This window comes from Leptodactylus fuscus, chromosome 8 (genome assembly GCF_031893055.1).
Source record: "Leptodactylus fuscus isolate aLepFus1 chromosome 8, aLepFus1.hap2, whole genome shotgun sequence".
NCBI lineage: Eukaryota > Metazoa > Chordata > Amphibia > Anura > Leptodactylidae > Leptodactylus > Leptodactylus fuscus.
In genome coordinates, this window is record NC_134272.1 from 20,079,554 (window position 1) to 20,097,546 (window position 17,993).

General features: G+C 42.2%; 1 protein-coding gene across 1 annotated transcript; it reads right to left on the bottom strand.

Moving 5' to 3' along the window:
- Positions 1 to 2,384: 2,384 nt before the first annotated feature.
- On the bottom strand, positions 2,385 to 6,685 carry LOC142217592 (zymogen granule membrane protein 16-like). The gene is made up of 4 exons (XM_075285893.1): positions 6,648 to 6,685; positions 5,897 to 5,940; positions 5,601 to 5,733; positions 2,385 to 2,893 (listed from the first exon to the last, which is right to left on the bottom strand). The coding sequence occupies exons 2-4, from the start codon at positions 5,937 to 5,939 to the stop codon at positions 2,572 to 2,574; spliced, it is 498 nt and encodes a 165-aa protein (XP_075141994.1). The 5' UTR covers position 5,940; positions 6,648 to 6,685; the 3' UTR covers positions 2,385 to 2,571.
- Positions 6,686 to 17,993: the final 11,308 nt, after the last annotated feature.

The window sequence follows — 17,993 nt, forward strand, 5'->3', positions numbered from 1 at the left end:
TATGGAACATATATAAAGCCTGGTGCACCACTAATGAAGTAAGGTCGAACATTACCCCCTCTATTTTACAATTCCTACAAGAAGGTTTTGATAGAGGTCTAAAGTGTACTATGACTGGGTTTGAAAAATGCCTGCAGGTTTCCGTTTCCATTCAAATGAATGGGAGCCTTTTTTGCACGTGGATTCCGCGTCAAAATCCGCCTGCAAAAAACTCTGTGTGAACACACCCTTAGGGTGAGTTCACACGGAGGTTTTTGCAGGCCGAAAAAAATCTGTCTCAGGAATTAGGAAACTTTTTTAATGCGGTTTTTGACGCAGTTTTCATCACTTATCTTTGCTTCAGCAAACCTATGCGCCTGGAAACTTCTCTCTAAAAAACACTAGTGGTTTTTGATGCAATTTTAGCAAAAACCACGTCAAAACCGTGCCAAAAAAAGCATCACTTTTCTTGCCTTCAATGGATTTTTTGAAGTGGAAACCGCCTGTAGATAGGTCATGTTGATTTTTTTTCCATAAGCTAAAAAAACAAAGGCTGGAGGAAAAAAAAAACGCTAGTGACTCCCATTGAGATGAATGGGAGGCGGTTTTTCAGGTGGATTTTGAGGCAGTTTCCGCATCAAAAACCACCTACAAAAACCTCTGTGTGAACTGACCCTGTACACCGGAAAACAGGTGTACCCATAACAGTAAGCGCGCGCCCCTAGGTCTCACAATACCACACGTCTCCCAACACCGCCATCTTGTTGTTCAGTCTGCTCGGCCCTCCTTGGCCGCCTTAGTCTTGGTCTTTATTATCTCCGGTTCACTTCTCCTCACAAGTTTTACCTCAGAATTTATCATTTTCTCTCACACTTTTCCTCACAAGTTTTACCTAAAATTTATTTTCTGTCACCTATCTCCTCCCAAGTGGCCAGAATTTGTTATATTCTCTCAAACTTCTCACAAGTTTTACCTCAGAATTTATCATTTTCTCTCACACTTTTCCTCACAGGTATTACCTAAAATTTATCACCTCTCACACTTCTTCTCCCACATTTTACCTCAGAATTTGTTATATTCTCTCACACTTCTCTTCACAAGTTTTACCTCATTACGTAATTTTCTCACACACTTGTCCTCATACGTTTTACCTCAGAATTTATTTCCTCTTAGATTTCTCCTGACACGTTTCACCTTACCTTCTACGTGGACCTTTTCTGTGTGAGTATAAAGTGTGTCTAGGATGTCGTGTATTTGTTGTGTGTCTGATATGTGTATGTAATGTGTGTATAATGTATGTGTGTAGGATATGTAGTGCATAGGGCAGATATGATTCCACCGTGACTTGTGATATTATACGGGAATTACTGAGGAAGTTTCAGATTTCTACTACTATACAGACCCCTTGTGATACTGTCTGCTGAGCTGTGTATCTAGTCCTATCGTGTACGATACTGTCTGCTGAGCTGTGTATCTAATCCTATCATGTACGATACTGTCTGCTGAGCTGTGTATCTAATCCTATTATGTACGATACTGTCTGCTGAGCTGCTGTATCTAATCCTATCATATGTTATACTGTCTGCTGAGCTGCTGTATCTAATCCTATCATGTATGATACTGTCTGTTGAGCTGTGTATCTAATCCGATCATGTGTGATACTGTCTGCTGAGCTGTGTATCTAATCCTATCATATGTTATACTGTCTGCTGAGCTGTGTATCTAATCCGATCATGTGTGATACTGTCTGCTGAGCTGCTGTATCTAATCCTATCATGTATGATACTGTCTGATGAGCTGTGTATCTAATCCTATCATGTGTGATACTGTCTGATGAGCTGTGTATCTAATCCTATCATGTACAATACTGTCTGCTGAGCTGTGTATCTAATCCCATCCTGTGTGATACTATCTGCTGAGCTGTGTATCTAATCCTATCCTGTGTGATACTATCTGCTGAGCTGTGTATCTAATCCTATCATGTACAATACTGTCTGCTGAGATGTGTATCTAATCCTATCATGTGCGATACTGTCTGCTGAGCTGTGTATCTAATCCTATCATGTGCGATACTGTCTGCTGAGATGTGTATCTAATCCTATCATGTGTGATACTGTCTGCTGAGATGTGTATCTAATCCTATCATGTGCGATACTGTCTGCTGAGCTGTGTATCTAATCCTATCATGTGCGATACTGTCTGCTGAGATGTGTATCTAATCCGATCATGTGTGATGCTGTCTGCTGAGCTGTGTATCTAATCCTATCATGTACGATACTGTCTGCTGAGCTGTGTATCTAATCCTATCATGTGTGATACTGTCTGCTGAGCTGTGTATCTAATCCTATCATGTGCGATACTGTCTGCTAAATCGGGTTTCTCAGTGAAGGAGTGAACAGACACAGTTTTTATTTTCAGCTTTTATTAGGGCGCAGTATACATTGATAGTCAGGTAGTGCAGGGTTCATGGTGCCGCCTCTGCCCGGGTGTCCAGTGAGGGGCATATAATCTTGTTTACAGTAAGCAAAGGAAATCCAATTTACAGAAAAGAGTTGAGCACCTTGTTGCTGGACAGGTGAAGGCTGTGATCCATTATTGTTTGCAGTGTTCACAGTTGCTGCTGGCATAGTCCCAGTGAAAGCCAATGGCATCGATCACAGAGCCGGAGCTGCCACTGATGTATCTAAGGACGGTGTTAGGGTGCAGAGGGACACCATTAAAACTGGTCCCATAGTCTTTTCCAATGTTGAACATACGTCCTTTATTTGTGACAATCATCATCTTCCTGAGGTAAAAGGAATATTTCCCAGTTACCTGGATGATATGCTCCCCAGGATGCAGGAAGATCTCCTCCATGTCACCCGTGGAGCCTCCCTTATAGTCTGACCAGGTGGTCCCATACCGGACCTGTAGTCTGTTGAGAAATTGGTGTAGGATTATAGTAGTTGTATTCTTGTACATAGGAAGGAGCATTATAGTAGTTGTATTCTTGTACATAGGAGCAGTATTATAGTAGTTATATTCTTGTACATAGGGGGCAGTATTATAGTAGTTGTATTCTTGTACATAGGAGCAGTATTATAGTAGTTATATTCTTGTACATAGGAGCAGTATTATAGTAGTTATATTCTTGTACATAGGAGCAGTATTATAGTAGTTATATTCTTGTACATAGGAGCAGTATTATAGTAGTTATATTCTTGTACATAGGAGCAGTATTATAGTAGTTATACTCTTGTACATAGGAGCAGTATTATAGTAGTTATATTCTTGTACATAGGAGGTAGTATTATAGTAGTTATATTCTTGTACATAGGGGCAGTGTTATAGTAGTTATATTCTTGAACATAGGAGTAGTATTATAGTAGTTATATTCTTGTACATAGGAGCAGTATTATAGTAGTTATATTCTTGTACATAGGAGGTAGTATTATAGTAGTTATATTCTTGTACATAGGGGCAGTGTTATAGTAGTTATATTCTTGTACATTGGAGCAGTATTATAGTGGTTCTATTCTTGTACATAGAAGTAGTATTATAGTAGTTATATTCTTGTACATAGGAGGTAGTATTATAGTAGTTATATTCTTGTACATAGGAGCAGTATTATAGTAGTTATATTCTTGTACATAGGAGGTAGTATTATAGTAGTTATATTCTTGTACATAGGGGCAGTGTTATAGTAGTTATATTCTTGAACATAGGAGTAATATTATAGTAGTTATATTCTTGTACATAGGAGCAGTATTATAGTAGTTATATTCTTGTACATAGGAGGTAGTATTATAGTAGTTATATTCTTGTACATAGGGGCAGTGTTATAGTAGTTATATTCTTGTACATTGGAGCAGTATTATAGTGGTTCTATTCTTGTACATAGAAGTAGTATTATAGTAGTTATATTCTTGTACATAGGAGGTAGTATTATAGTAGTTATATTCTTGTACATAGGAGCAGTATTATAGTAGTTATATTCTTGTACATAGGGGGCGGTATTATAGTAGTTCTATTCTTGTACATAGGAGTAGTATTATAGCAGTTATATTCTTGTACATAGGAGGTAGTATTATAGTAGTTATATTCTTGTACTTAGAGGGCAGTATTATAGTAGTTATATTCTAGTGTATAGGAGCAGTATTATAGTAGTTATATTCTTGTACATAGGAGTAATATTATAGTAGTTATAATCTTGTACATAGGAGCAGTATTATACTGTAGTAGTTATATTCTTGTACATAGAGGGCAGTATTATAGTAGTTATATTCTTGTATATAGGAGGCAGTAGTATAGTAGTTATATTCTTGAACAAGGAGCAGTATTATAGTAGTTATATTCTTGTACATATGAGCAGTATTATAGTAGCTATATTCTTGTACATAGGAGCAGTATTATAGTAGTTATATTCTTGCACATAGGAGCAGTATTATAGTAGTTATATTCTTGTACATAGGAGCAGTATTATAGTAGTTATATTCTTGTACTTAGGAGCAGGATTATAGTAGTTATATTCTTGTACATAAGGGAAAGTATTATAGTAATTATATTTGTGTACATAGGAGTAGTATTATAGTAGTTATAATCTTGTACATAGGAGCAGTATTATAGTAGTTATATCTTGTACATAGGGGGCAGTATTATAGTAGTTATATTCTTGTACATAGGAGCAGTATTATAGTAGTTATATTCTTGTACATAGGAGCAGTATTATAGTAGTTATATTCTTGTACATAGGAGCAGTATTATAGTAGTTATATTCTTGTACATAGGAGCAGTATTATAGTAGTTATATTCTTGTACATAGGGGGCAGTATTATAGTAGTTATATTCTTGTACATAGGAGGTATTATTATAGTAGTTATATTCTTGTACATAGGAGCAGTATTATAGTAGTTATATTCTTGTACATAGGAGGTAGTATTATAGTAGTCATATTCTTGTGCATACGAGCAGTATTATAGTAGTTATATTCTTGTACATACGAGCAGTATTATAGTAGTTATAGTCTTGTACATAGGAGCGGTATTATAGTAGTTATATTCTTGTACATAGGAGCAGTATTATAGTAGTTATATTCTTGTACATAGGAGCAGTATTACAGTAGTTATATTCTTGTACATAGGAGCAGTATTATAGTAGTTATATTCTTGTACATAGGAGCAGTATTATATTAGTTATATTCTTGTACATAGGAGCAGTATTCTAGTAGTTATATTCTTGTACATAAGGGAAAGTATTATAGTAATTATATTTGTGTACATAAGAGCAGTATTATAGTAAATACAGTATATTAATATATAAATATTATAGTAAATATAAAAAACAAAAAACTTGAAAGTCTTCAGCAGTTGATACCTTTTTTAAGGGCTAACTCATAATGATGACAGATTATAACATTTCGAAGCTCTCGGCTTCTTCTTCAGATATAACTAAGAAGTTATATCTGAAGAAGAAGCCGAGAGCTTCGAAACATTATAATCTGTCATCATTATGAGTTAGCCATTAAAAAAGGTATCAATTACTGAAGACTTTCAAGTTTTTTGTTTTTTATATTTCCTACCCACTGGCTAACACGGTACAAAAACATTTTCCATATTATAGTAGTAATATAGTTTGTTTCTCACCCAACGATGTAGTTGCGGTTTGCACGAATTCTCAGGGCTGTGATTGGTCCGTCCAACTGATTTCCGGAGTGTGAGAAGCGTTTTCCGCCACCACCACCATATTCTCCAGAGTAAGATGAACTGCGCTGCTGAGCTGGAAGGAGAAGGACAAGATTACTTATCACATTGAAGTCATGAAAGAGGGTTAGTGTGGAATCTATGAGTATAGTATGTCATAAAGGGGTCTGTCCATTATTCCTCCTCTATGTCCACCTCTGTGCTTGCCTAATGCAGAGGATTAGATGGCGGTATCTTACCTGCAGCAATACAGCAGACACTGAGCAAAATCCAGAGCAACATTCTGCAAAGAGATTGAGACAAGTGTATATTATCTGCAGAACATCACACCTCATAAGAAGAGAATATAACCTGTCTCAAGCACTCCAGTGAATTACAAAAGTGGAGACACCGAGCGCCAATATAGTGTAGTATTTGAGACAATAGGATGAAGTAAGTATTGCTGTGAGTGGCCTCTTGCCTCCAAGTGTTGTGATAAGTCAGAACACCACAACAGCATATAATGATCCCAAGAATGGTGTCAGCAGCTTCCCCCTTAACGCTAACCGTGGGTTGCGTGATCATCAATGCAAAGAGCCTTCAGGGCACTGGACCAATCAGGTAGGGAGGACTACGGGTAAAAGTGTGCACAAATCCAACTGGAGTCTTTCTCAGGAATTCTTCAATATTTTTAGTGTAACCAGCACTACGCGTTTCGAGCTGGGCCCTTTCTCAAGTGCAATTTAAAACTGGCTGGTAGCAACTCATCGGATAGGCTACCAACCAGTTTTAAATTTACCCATAGTCCTCCCTACCTGGTTAGTCCAGTACCCTAAAGGCTCTTTGCATCAAGTACTTAAATATCACAGAGAATGACCCCAATGTCTTGATAATGATCATCAGTCCACCAGTCCGTATTATATACATGGTATAGTCTGGCTGCTCCTTGGCGGCTTGGTATGTCCCAATATCAGACATTATAGCATAAGTGCACCCCTCATCACCTCTCACCTGTCCGAGTAGCGGGTCTCTGGGATGAGTTCAGGGATCTGGGTGCTATTTATGGGGCAGAGGTTGAGTTTACGAACAGCAATCCACCCCCTTAGTAAATATCAGGGATGGGGGCTGGACAGCTGGGGGGCAGGAGGGTGGGGCAAATAACCCGTATCTCACAGGTTCATGGGCAATTCTCTTCATCATCACAGCCAAACCGCTTATCAGTGTTTGCGCTCTCTAAATATAGAACATGCTACCCAATTCTTAGAGAGAAGGTCCTGCAGTTGTTTCCACTAATAAGATCTTACTGCAAAGGCGAACAAGGGAGAACATCTCACAAGTGTCGGGGAAGGTGGGCTCATTACTGCCAACACCATGGTATATAATAGTGCGAAATATACTGTACACCTCATAATTATGCAATGACCATATGGTGGCGCTATCCTTACCTGTCACTACAATAAAGAATAATCATTGAATAAAATGTTATAGTAATATGCTTGTGTCTTTGTAATGCTCCGTCGCTCCCGTAGGTTTGTATACAGTGTCCATACTGACTAGGAAACCTGATTCCTGAGCAATCTCCTCTATTATACTCCAGAGCTGCACTCTCCTCCTGGAGGAGTCACTGGGTATATACAGTATTACATTTCTTATCCTGTACTGTTTCTGAGTTATATCCTGTATTACATCCTGTATTATACTCCAGAGCAGCATTCATTGTTCTGCAGTCTGATATTTCCGAGCATTCCCTGCTTTTTCATCCTCTTCGCACCATCCTCTGTACAGTCATATGATATAGGATAAAGGTAAGTACCAGTGGTGTAACTAAAGTCTTGTGGGCCCCAGTGCTTTCCTCTGTCCGGGACCCCTACAGTGAATTCTTGATAGTGATGGTTAGCTAAGGAGCTAGGAAGTTTATTGCAGGCAGATTTTGACGCAGAATCCGCCCGCAAAAATGGCTCCCATTGACTTCAATAGGAGCCGCTTGCTTTTTTTTCCGCTAGCTAGTAGCAGAAAAAAGAAGCGACATGACCTTTCTTGCCATGTATTCCACAACTGAGTCAGCCGTGTTGTCCGTGGCTCGAGACACGCTCCTGTTTAGACCCATTCATCTGGGCCTAAACCGGAACGGGATGCCGTGATGGAATGCTGATGCTGCATCAGCATCCTGTCGCGGCCAGCCGTGCGGAAAGTTCACAAGGCGGAAAAGGTATATATCTATACCTGGATATGGAGCTTATATGTACGTGACGATATAAGGAGCAGTGGTGTAACTGCCATGGTAGCAGCTGCCACAGGGCCTGGGACATTAGGGGCCCGGCGACAGCTGTTAATGCTACGTTTTTGTTTTTTTTAATAGGCTGTTACCGGCTGGAGTTACTCCGGCCGGTACGGGCCCTATATACTTACCGATCCTGGCAGGGGTGGGATCGGTAAGTGACGGCGTGGGCCCCACAAGCACTATTATACTCGGGGGTCTTTTCGGACCCCCGACTATAACAATTGGTGGCCCGGGAGAGGTAAGATAACATAAAAAACTGTGTTACTTACCTCTCCAGGCTCGGGGCAGGCTTCGGACTACTTGTGTGACGTCATATGACCCGCGACGCAGGGCCCCATTCACATGACGTCCCGGAAGATGTCCGACAGCGACGGAAAATGCAGGGGAGTCCAGAGATAGGTAAGTAACAGTAGTTTATTATGTTTGTATCCCTCTGTAGCTCTGATTATTATACTCTGGGGTCTGAAAAGACCCCAGAGTATAATAATTGTTCATGTGTGTCCACAATGGGACCTAATACTGTGTACTGGGGCCAGTATGGGGACATAATACTGTGTGCAGGGGCCACTATGAGGACATAATACTGTGTGCAGGGGCCACTATGAGGATCTGGGTGCTATTGTACTGTGTACTGTGCTGTGTACTGGGGCCAGTATGGGGACATAATACTGTGCACTGGGGCCAGTATGGGGACATAATACTGTGCACTGGGGCCAGTATGGGGACATAATACTGTGTACTGGGGCCAGTATGGGGACATAATGATAATGATTATTATTCTTCTGCTCCTTAGCTGCTATGGACTCCTAGTACCATATATACTCGAGTATAAGCCGACCCAAATATAAGCCGAGGCCCCTAATTTTACCACAAAAAACTGGGAAAACTTATTGACTCGAGTATAAGCCTAGGGGTCAGTTGGTCGAGGTCTTCAGTGTCAGGGGGGCCATGTCAAAAGTTCGCCACGGGGCCCCGCCATTCCTAGTTATGCCACTGATAAGGAGTACGTATGTACATATCGGTATATGGGGCATGTATGTATATGATGATATTTGAGTATGTATGCATATGTGGGTATATGAAATGTGTGTATATGTGGCAGTATATGGCACGCTGACCCCTCACACACATCCATACACCAGGATACTATGAGTCAGTGCTGTCATATAACGATAAGAACACAACAGATTAGACATAGGCCAGCTGTGTGTGCGGCAGGGTGGGGGGGGGTCATGTCATGTCATCAGATCCCGCCTGTTACACACTGGACATGGGTCATTATCCATCGATCTTCACACCTGATGGTCACCGCCAAACTTTAACAGCCCAATAATAAATACAGAGAGGATGACACACGCCAGGACTGCAGCTCTGCAGCTGCTGTGTGACTACAACTCCCAGCATTCCCTGACAGTAGCAGATAAAATACCGTGTACAGTTTATACGCCACATTTTCAGCACTCTTGCTCCATATTTGTACTGCCTATCTGGCAGGATACTACATACAGTATCAGGGTCTGCAAACTGCTTCTCGGGCTGTTGCAAAACTACAACTCCCAGCATGTCCTGAAAGGTGCCAGACAGAAAGCCCATGCAACAGAATTCAGATTAGCCACACAATAAATGTCAGCAGTCAGTGAGGTAACGATGGCACTGAGATGGAAGACGATGAATGGCGGCATGAGGATCGCAAATGATGATGTCATACATATTTAATCCCGACCGCCAGATATAGCAACGTGGATGAAAAATGAATAGAATTGAGCGCAACATGGGAAGAGGCACTAAAATATGTATAATGTGCAGAAATGTACTCTAACAGCGCCCCCTACTGCTGATACACCCAACACTAAGCATAGACCGCTCTATAGAGCATTACTCTGACACTCTATCTCCTCATAGACATTGATATATTCTGCAGATTATTACACCTCTAACCGCTCTCGACATCCACTACTTGTAACCTCTTCCATTGGTTGCTATGGAATACGGTGCACAATTTTACCACGTAGTCCCCTAGACGCTTTATCAATATATATTTTATTACTTTCTCTTTATCTCATTTTCAACCCTTTAAATCCCAGATGTACAATAGAAACTCACCTGTATCCATGACAACCAAGAATACGGAAAAGAAGACAGAGCATGCTGAACGGCAATTCTGCAACTACAGAGGATAAATGCTAAGAAGAAACTACAATATCTACAAGACTATAACTACTATAATAGTGCCCCTATGTATAAGAATATAACTACTATAATACTGCTCCTATGTACAGGAATATAACTACTATAATACTGCTCCTATGTACAAGAATATAACTACTATAATACTGCTCCTATGTACAAGACTATAACTACTATAATACCGCTCCTATGTACAAGACTATAACTACTATAATACTACTCCTATGTACAAGAATATAACTACTATAATACCGCTCCTATGTACAAGAATATAACTACTATAATACTGCCCCTATGTACAAGAATATAACTACTATAATACTGCTCCTATGTACAGGAATATAACTACTATAATACTGCTCCTATGTACAAGAATATAACTACTATAATACCGCTCCTATGTACAAGAATATAACTACTATAATACTGCCCCTATGTACAAGAATATAACTACTATAATACTGCTCCTATGTACAGGAATATAACTACTATAATACTGCTCCTATGTACAAGAATATAACTACTATAATACTGCCCCTATGTACAAGACTATAACTACTATAATACTATTCCTATGTACAAGAATATAACTACTATAATACTACTTCTATGTACAAGAATATAACTACTATAATACTGCTCCTATGTACAAGAATAGAACTACTATAATACTGCCTCCTATGTACAAGAATATAACTACTATAATACTGCCCCTATGTACAAGAATATAACTACTATAATACCGCTCCTATGTACAAGAATATAACTACTATAATACTGCCCCTATGTACAAGAATATAACTACTATAATACTACTTCTATGTACAAGAATATAACTACTATAATACTGCTCCTATGTACAAGACTATAACTACTATAATACTGCTCCTATGTACAAGAATATAACTACTATAATACTGCTCCTATGTACAAGAATATAACTACTATAATCCTGCTCCTATGTACAAGAATATAACTACTATAATACTGCTCCTATGTACAAGAATATAACTACTATAATACTACTACTATGTACAAGAATATAACTACTATAATACTACCTACCATCTACAAGAATATAACTACTATAATACTGACCCTATGTACAAGAATATAACTACTATAATACTGCCCCCTATGTACAAGAATATAACTACTATAATACTACTCCTATGTACAAGACTATAACTACTATAATACTACCTCCTATGTACAAGAATATAACTACTATAATACTGCTCCTATGTACAAGACTATAACTACTATAATACTGCCCCTATGTACAAGAATATAACTACTATAATACTGCTCCTATGTACAAGAATATAACTACTATAATACTGGCCCTATGTACAAGACTATAACTACTATAATACTACCTCCTATGTACAAGAATATAACTACTATAATACTGCCCCTATGTACAAGAATATAACTACTATAATACTGCTCCTATGTACAAGAATATAACTACTATAATACTGGCCCTATGTACAAGACTATAACTACTATAATACTACCTCCTATGTACAAGAATATAACTACTATAATACTGCTCCTATGTACAAGAATATAACTACTATAATACTGTCCCTATGTACAAGAATATAACTACTATAATACTGCTCCTATGTACAAGACTATAACTACTATAATACTGCTCCTATGTACAAGACTATAACTACTATAATACTGCTCCTATGTACAAGAATATAACTACTATAATACTGGCCCTATGTACAAGACTATAACTACTATAATACTGCTCCCTATGTACAAGAATATAACTACTATAATACTGCTCCTATGTACAAGACTATAACTACTATAATATTGCTCCTATGTACAAGAATATAACTACTATAATACTGCTCCTATGTACAAGAATATAACTACTATAATACTACTCCTATGTACAAGAATATAACTACTATAATACTGACTCTATGTACAAGAATATAACTACTATAAGGCTCCGTTCTCACAAAGTAACGTGCTGCTCATTTAGACACGTATACACGTGTCAGAGCGCAGCGCTTCAAAAAAGATCCCATTGATTTCAATGGGTGCTGGCTTATGCGCGCTACACATTGAAATCAATGGGATCTGTTTTGAAGTGCCGCGCTCTGAGACGTGTATACGTGTCTAAATAAGCAGCGCGTTACTCCGTGAGAACGGAGCCTTATAGTAGTGTAGACAAGCAGATGGTCAAGTTCTAGATGGCAGGTACATTCCACTGAGTTGGCTGGTATCCACGTGGTGATTGGCTGGAGTATGGCTCCAGGATTTAGGAGTGGTTGCGAACCCATCCTATGCTCCAGTCCTGATTTGTTGGCTGACCAAAGTGGTCAGCTATTAAAGACCTGAGGTTGGCCATGGGAAGGGGGTGTGGTTGTATCTTGTAGGTGAACTTGGTTAGACACACTGCCTTATGTGTCTGGAGGAACAGCTCAAACAAATCCCCTGGTGTGTGGGTGAGAAAAACCTTCGGAAATTTACTTTCTTGTACCTGAAGTAAGGACTGCTTATATTATTTGAATTTATCCTTTGTGCTGCAGCAAGCTATTTTGAGTTATCTGTTTTGCTGAAGAAAGCCAATTTGTTTTATTTACTGCTGGACTGTCTAAACTGTTACCAATAAACCTACACGTGTGAGCTGAACACCTTTGCCTCCGTCTGATTGTCCCCGCAACTTACCTTCTCTGAAGGTCCCGCATTTACAGTAGTTATATTCTTGTACATAGGGGCAGTATTATAGTAGTTATATTTTCTATACTGCTCCTATGTACAAGAATAGAACTACTATAATACTGCTCCTATGTACAAGAATATAACTACTATAATACTACCTCCTATGTACAAGAATATAACTACTATAATACTGCCTCCTATGTACATGAATATAACTACTATAATACTGCCTTCTAGATGCCTTCTAGACATTTATTAGCGGTTTTCCTCATGGCTGGAGATAACCCATGGGGGGGCTACACTGGATGGGGAAGCTCTCCAACCAAGGCCCAAGCTTCTAGGCCTACACTGGGAGAAAACTCAAGCTCCTTCAAGTGTGGATGTAAATCTTAAAGGGATCCTATCTTTTAAACACATTTTTTTTTCTCCCTAACATGTTGGAACAGCCTTAAGAAAGGCTATTCGTCTCCTACCTTTCCTTGTCTTCTCCCTGTTTCTCCCTGCAATCCCGGTTTTTCTTGGTATGTAAATAAGTTCTCTCGCAGCACTGGGGGTGGGCCCCAGCGCTCAAACAGCACTCCAGAACCACCTCCATCCTTCTTCTGGAAGGAGGTGAAGACCTCCTTCCAGAAGAAGATGGAGGTCGGCGCTGGAGAGTTCTCTGGCAGCATTGAGGACGTCCCCAGTGCTGCGAGAGAACTCATTTACATACTGAGAAAAAACGGGATTGCAGGCGAACGGTGGCGTGGAGAAGAAAAGGAAAGGTAGGAGACGAATAGCCTTTCTTAAAGCTATTCCGACATGTTAGGGAGAAAAAAAATGTGTTTCAAAGATAGGATCCCTTTTAAAGCAGTGGCGTAACTATTGGAGAAACAGCGGAGGCAGCTGCCACAGGGCCCAGGACACTATGGGGCCCAGCGATAGCCGCTACCGCTGCGTTTTTGTTTGTTTTTTTTTAATAGGCTGTTACCAGCTGGAGTTTCCCTCAAACATCATTATTATACTCAGGGTCTTTTCAGACCCCCGAGTATAATGATCAGACGCCCGGGAGAGGTAAGCGAACATAACAAACAGTGTTACTTACCTCTCCACGCTCCGCGAAGGCTTCGGGGCCTACTTGTGTGCCGTCGCGACGCAGGCCCCCCCGGTCACATGATGTCACTGAAGATAGCCGGCAGCGGAGGGATAGGTAAGTAACAGTGTTTATGTTTGTATCCTCCTCGGTCTCTGATTATTATACTCTGGGGTCTGAAAAGACCCCAGAGTATAATAATTGTTAATGGGTGTCCACAATGGAGCATAATACTGGGTCATGGGGCATAATACTGGGTCATGGGGCCACTATGGGGCATAATAATAATAAGTTCAAGCTGCCCTGCAGTCCGAGGGTACAACAGTCAGGGGCGGATCCAGGGCTGGGCAAGCCGGGCAACCGCCCGGGGCCCCACGCTTAGAGGGGCCCCGCGGCCCCACGCTTAGAGGGGCCCCGCGGCCCGGCCCTAACAAAATGGTCCCGGTCAGCCTCGGCATATTCGGGCAAGTGCCGGGGCCCACAGAGCCTCTGGGGGCCCCCCGGCACTTGCCTGTCACGATTTCAGCTCATCGGCGTCCGTCCGCCGATGAGCTGAATACATACGCGATGCAGGTGCTGTGAGCTCAGCTCCTGCTTTAAAGCTCCGGCCTGGCTTGCGTGTGTAGGCGCGATGACATCATCCCATCACGCTTACACACGCAAGCTGGGCTGCAGCTAAGCAGGAGCTGAGATCACAGCTCCTGCAGCGCGTATGTGACTGGAGTGAGAGAGGAGCGTCGGGGGAACGATGGAAGGTGAGTGTAAGTGTTTGTTTTGTATTAAATATTAAGGTGGAACATAATGAAGGGGGCTCATGAAACTGGGGGGCAAATGAAGGGGAGGGGGGGAACGGCATGACACTGGGGAAGATGAAGGGGGTGGGGAGAGAAAGGCATGAAACTGGGGACAAAGATGGAGGGGGCCCAAAGAAACTGGGGGGCAAATGAAGGGGAGGGGGGAACGGCATGACACTGGGGCAGATGGAGGGGGGGGGGAGAACGGCATGACACTGGGGCAGATGGAGGGGGGGGGGGAGAACGGCATGACACTGGGGCAGATGGAGGGGGGGGAGAACGGCATGACACTGGGGCAGATGGAGGGGGGGGAGAACGGCATGACACTGGGGCAGATGGAGGGGGGGGAGAACGGCATGACACTGGGGCAGATGGAGGGGGGGGAGAACGGCATGACACTGGGGCAGATGGAGGGGGGAGAATGGCATGATATGGGGCAGACGAAGGAGGGGGGGATGGCATGACACTGGGGCAGACGAAGGAGGGGGGGATGGCATGACACTGGGGCAGACGAAGGAGGGGAGAATGGCATGACACTGGGGCAGATGAAGGGGGGGAGAACGGCATGACATTGGGGCAGAGACGGGGGGGGGGGGGACCTGAAACTGTGGGCAGATAAAGGGGGAGAATGGCATGAAACTGGGGACAGAGATAGAGGGGGGGGGGACATGAAACTAGGGGTAGATGAAGGGTGTATATGAAAATGGGGAGAGATGGAGGGGGGACATATAATTTACGGGTGACTGTAGGAGGATTATACTGTGTGGAATCACATGAAAAATGAATGAGAATGGGTGGAGTCAACATAAAAGTGGGCTGCGCGTAGGGCCCCGCCAAAGTCAATTGCCCAGGGCCCCGCAAACCCTGGATCCGCCACTGACAACAGTGTCACCCTGTACTATCCGTCAGCGTCTGACTGAAAAGGGACTGTATGGTAGGAGACCCAGGAAGACCCCACTTCTTACCCAGAGACATAAAAAAGCCAGGCTGGAGTTTGCCAGAATTTACCTGAGAAAGGCAAAAACGTTTTGGAGGAATGTTCTCTGGTCAGATGAGACAAAAGTAGGAAAAGGCATCAACATAGAGTTTACAGGAAAAAAAGAGGCCTTCAAAGAAAAGAACACGGTCCCTACAGTCAAACATGGCGGAGGTTCCCTGATGGTTTGGGGTTGCTTTGCTGCCTCTGGCACTGGACTGCTTGACCATGTGCATGGCATCATGAAGTCTGAAGACTACCAACACATTGTGCAGCATAATGTAGGGCCCAGTGTGAGAAAGCTGGGTCTCCCTCAGAGGTCATGGCTCTTCCAGCAGGACAATGACCCAAAACACACTTCAGGTCAGCACTAGAAAATGGTTTGAGAGAAAGCACTGGAGACTTGTAAAGTGGCAGCAATGAGTCCAGCCCTGAATCCCATAGAACACATGTGGGGGAGGAGAGATCTCTTGGTGGCAGTTTGGAGAAGGCCCCCTTCACATCTCAGGGGGGACCTGGAGCAGTTTGCCAAAGAAGAATGGTCTAAAATTCCAGCAGAGCCTTGTAAGAAACTCATTGCTGGTTACCGGAAGCGGTTGTGCGCAGTTATTGTGTCTAAAGGTTGTGCTACCAAGTATTGGGCTGAGGGGGCCAATACTTCTGTCCGGCCCAATTTTTGAGTTTTGTGTAAAATGATCAATGATTTGACTTTTTTTCATTCTCTTTTGTGTTTTTTCATTGCAAGCAAAATAAATGAAGATATTAATACCAAAGAGTTTGTTCTTGTAATCATTTTCTGGAAGAAACTGAGTATTATCTGACAGAATTGCAGGGGTACCAATACTTTTGGCCGACACTGTAGTTTAGAACTAGCTGACGTGGTAAAACAGATGGACTGTGTTTTGGAGAGGATGGGGCCCCTGGCTGAGTCCTATGGAAACCAGGAACGTTTCACACAATGCCAGCAGAACATTGGGTCTGAGTCCAGGTCCACTGAAGTTGTACCAAGGTCAGATAACAACCCAGATGTTTTCCCCGGCAGGTGTCCAGACCAATCCTACAATCTGCAAACTTCTCATTCCATAAGGGAGAAGTGTACAAACATGTAAAACAGACGCAGGAACCTGCAACTGTCCCTGTGCAACGGCATGAAGCCCTGGTATCAGCAGAAGCACCATAAGTCCAAGCATAGTGTGCAGTAGAAGGACAGTGGACATGTATCCATGTGTCAGGGTGATGTGGTGACGCAGTAGAGCTCTGTCCCGCTATGGGATATTATACTGTGTGGAGGGGCCACTATGGGACATTATAGTGTGTGTAAATTGTGGGTTATACTGTGTGGGGGCAAGGAAAGGGGTGCCCAAGTTAAAAGTTTGCTATGGGGCCCAGTCTTTGCTAGCTACGCCCCTGGATATGGCTTGATGGAAAAAACTGCCCCATATTCAGGTTATCTGGCCTTGTACTTCTGCTTGGGCACTGCTAAGCGTCCTGACATGAGAATTATGTTCACTACTTTTTTACAGCCAACATGAGATTGACTGACTGAAATCTGCGATCAGTCAGTATCAGGAATACATCCTAGGTGAGATCTTAGGCTGAGTTCACACAGGGTTTTTTGGGCCGGATCTTGATGCGGAATCCGCGCTAAAAACACCTCCCATTGACTTCAATGGGAGCCGTTCACTTCTTTTTTCCGCTACCAGTTTTGTGTCTCTCGCGGAACAAAAGAAGCGACCTGCCCTTTGTTGCCGCAGATTCCGCGGCGCAGCACCTCACTCCCGACTAGTCCCATTCATTTGGGCCTAATCCAGAGCGGAATGCCGCGACTGGATGCCAGTGCTCTGGCATTCAGTTGCGGCTACCTGTTTTTTGGATCGGATTCTGAGGTGGCCTCCACGTCAACATCTGGTCCAAAAACCCCCATAACCTGATGAGTGTCCTCCCTAATTCTGCTGTCTAATGGTAAAGAGCCTGGCGACATCGAGAACTGGAGTCTTGACCAAGCTAAAGGCTTTGACTACATAGACCATAAGTATCTATGGGAGAATGAAAAATCTGGCAGGAAATATCCTGTATGCTGAAAATGCCAAGAATACAGTCTCTAAAATATTCAGAAAACTATACAATATAAATATAACTGTTATAATACCAGTGGCATGACTAGGAATGGTGGGTTCCCAAGGCTAACATTTGACATGGGGACCCCCAGACCCCAGAGTATAATGATCGGAGATCCAGGGGAGGATACAAACATAAAAAACACTGTTAATTACCTCTCCCTGGCTCCGGCGCACTCCCCACAGATCTCTTCAATGTTGGACTAGACATCACCTGACCCAAGTCGACGTCGCGACAC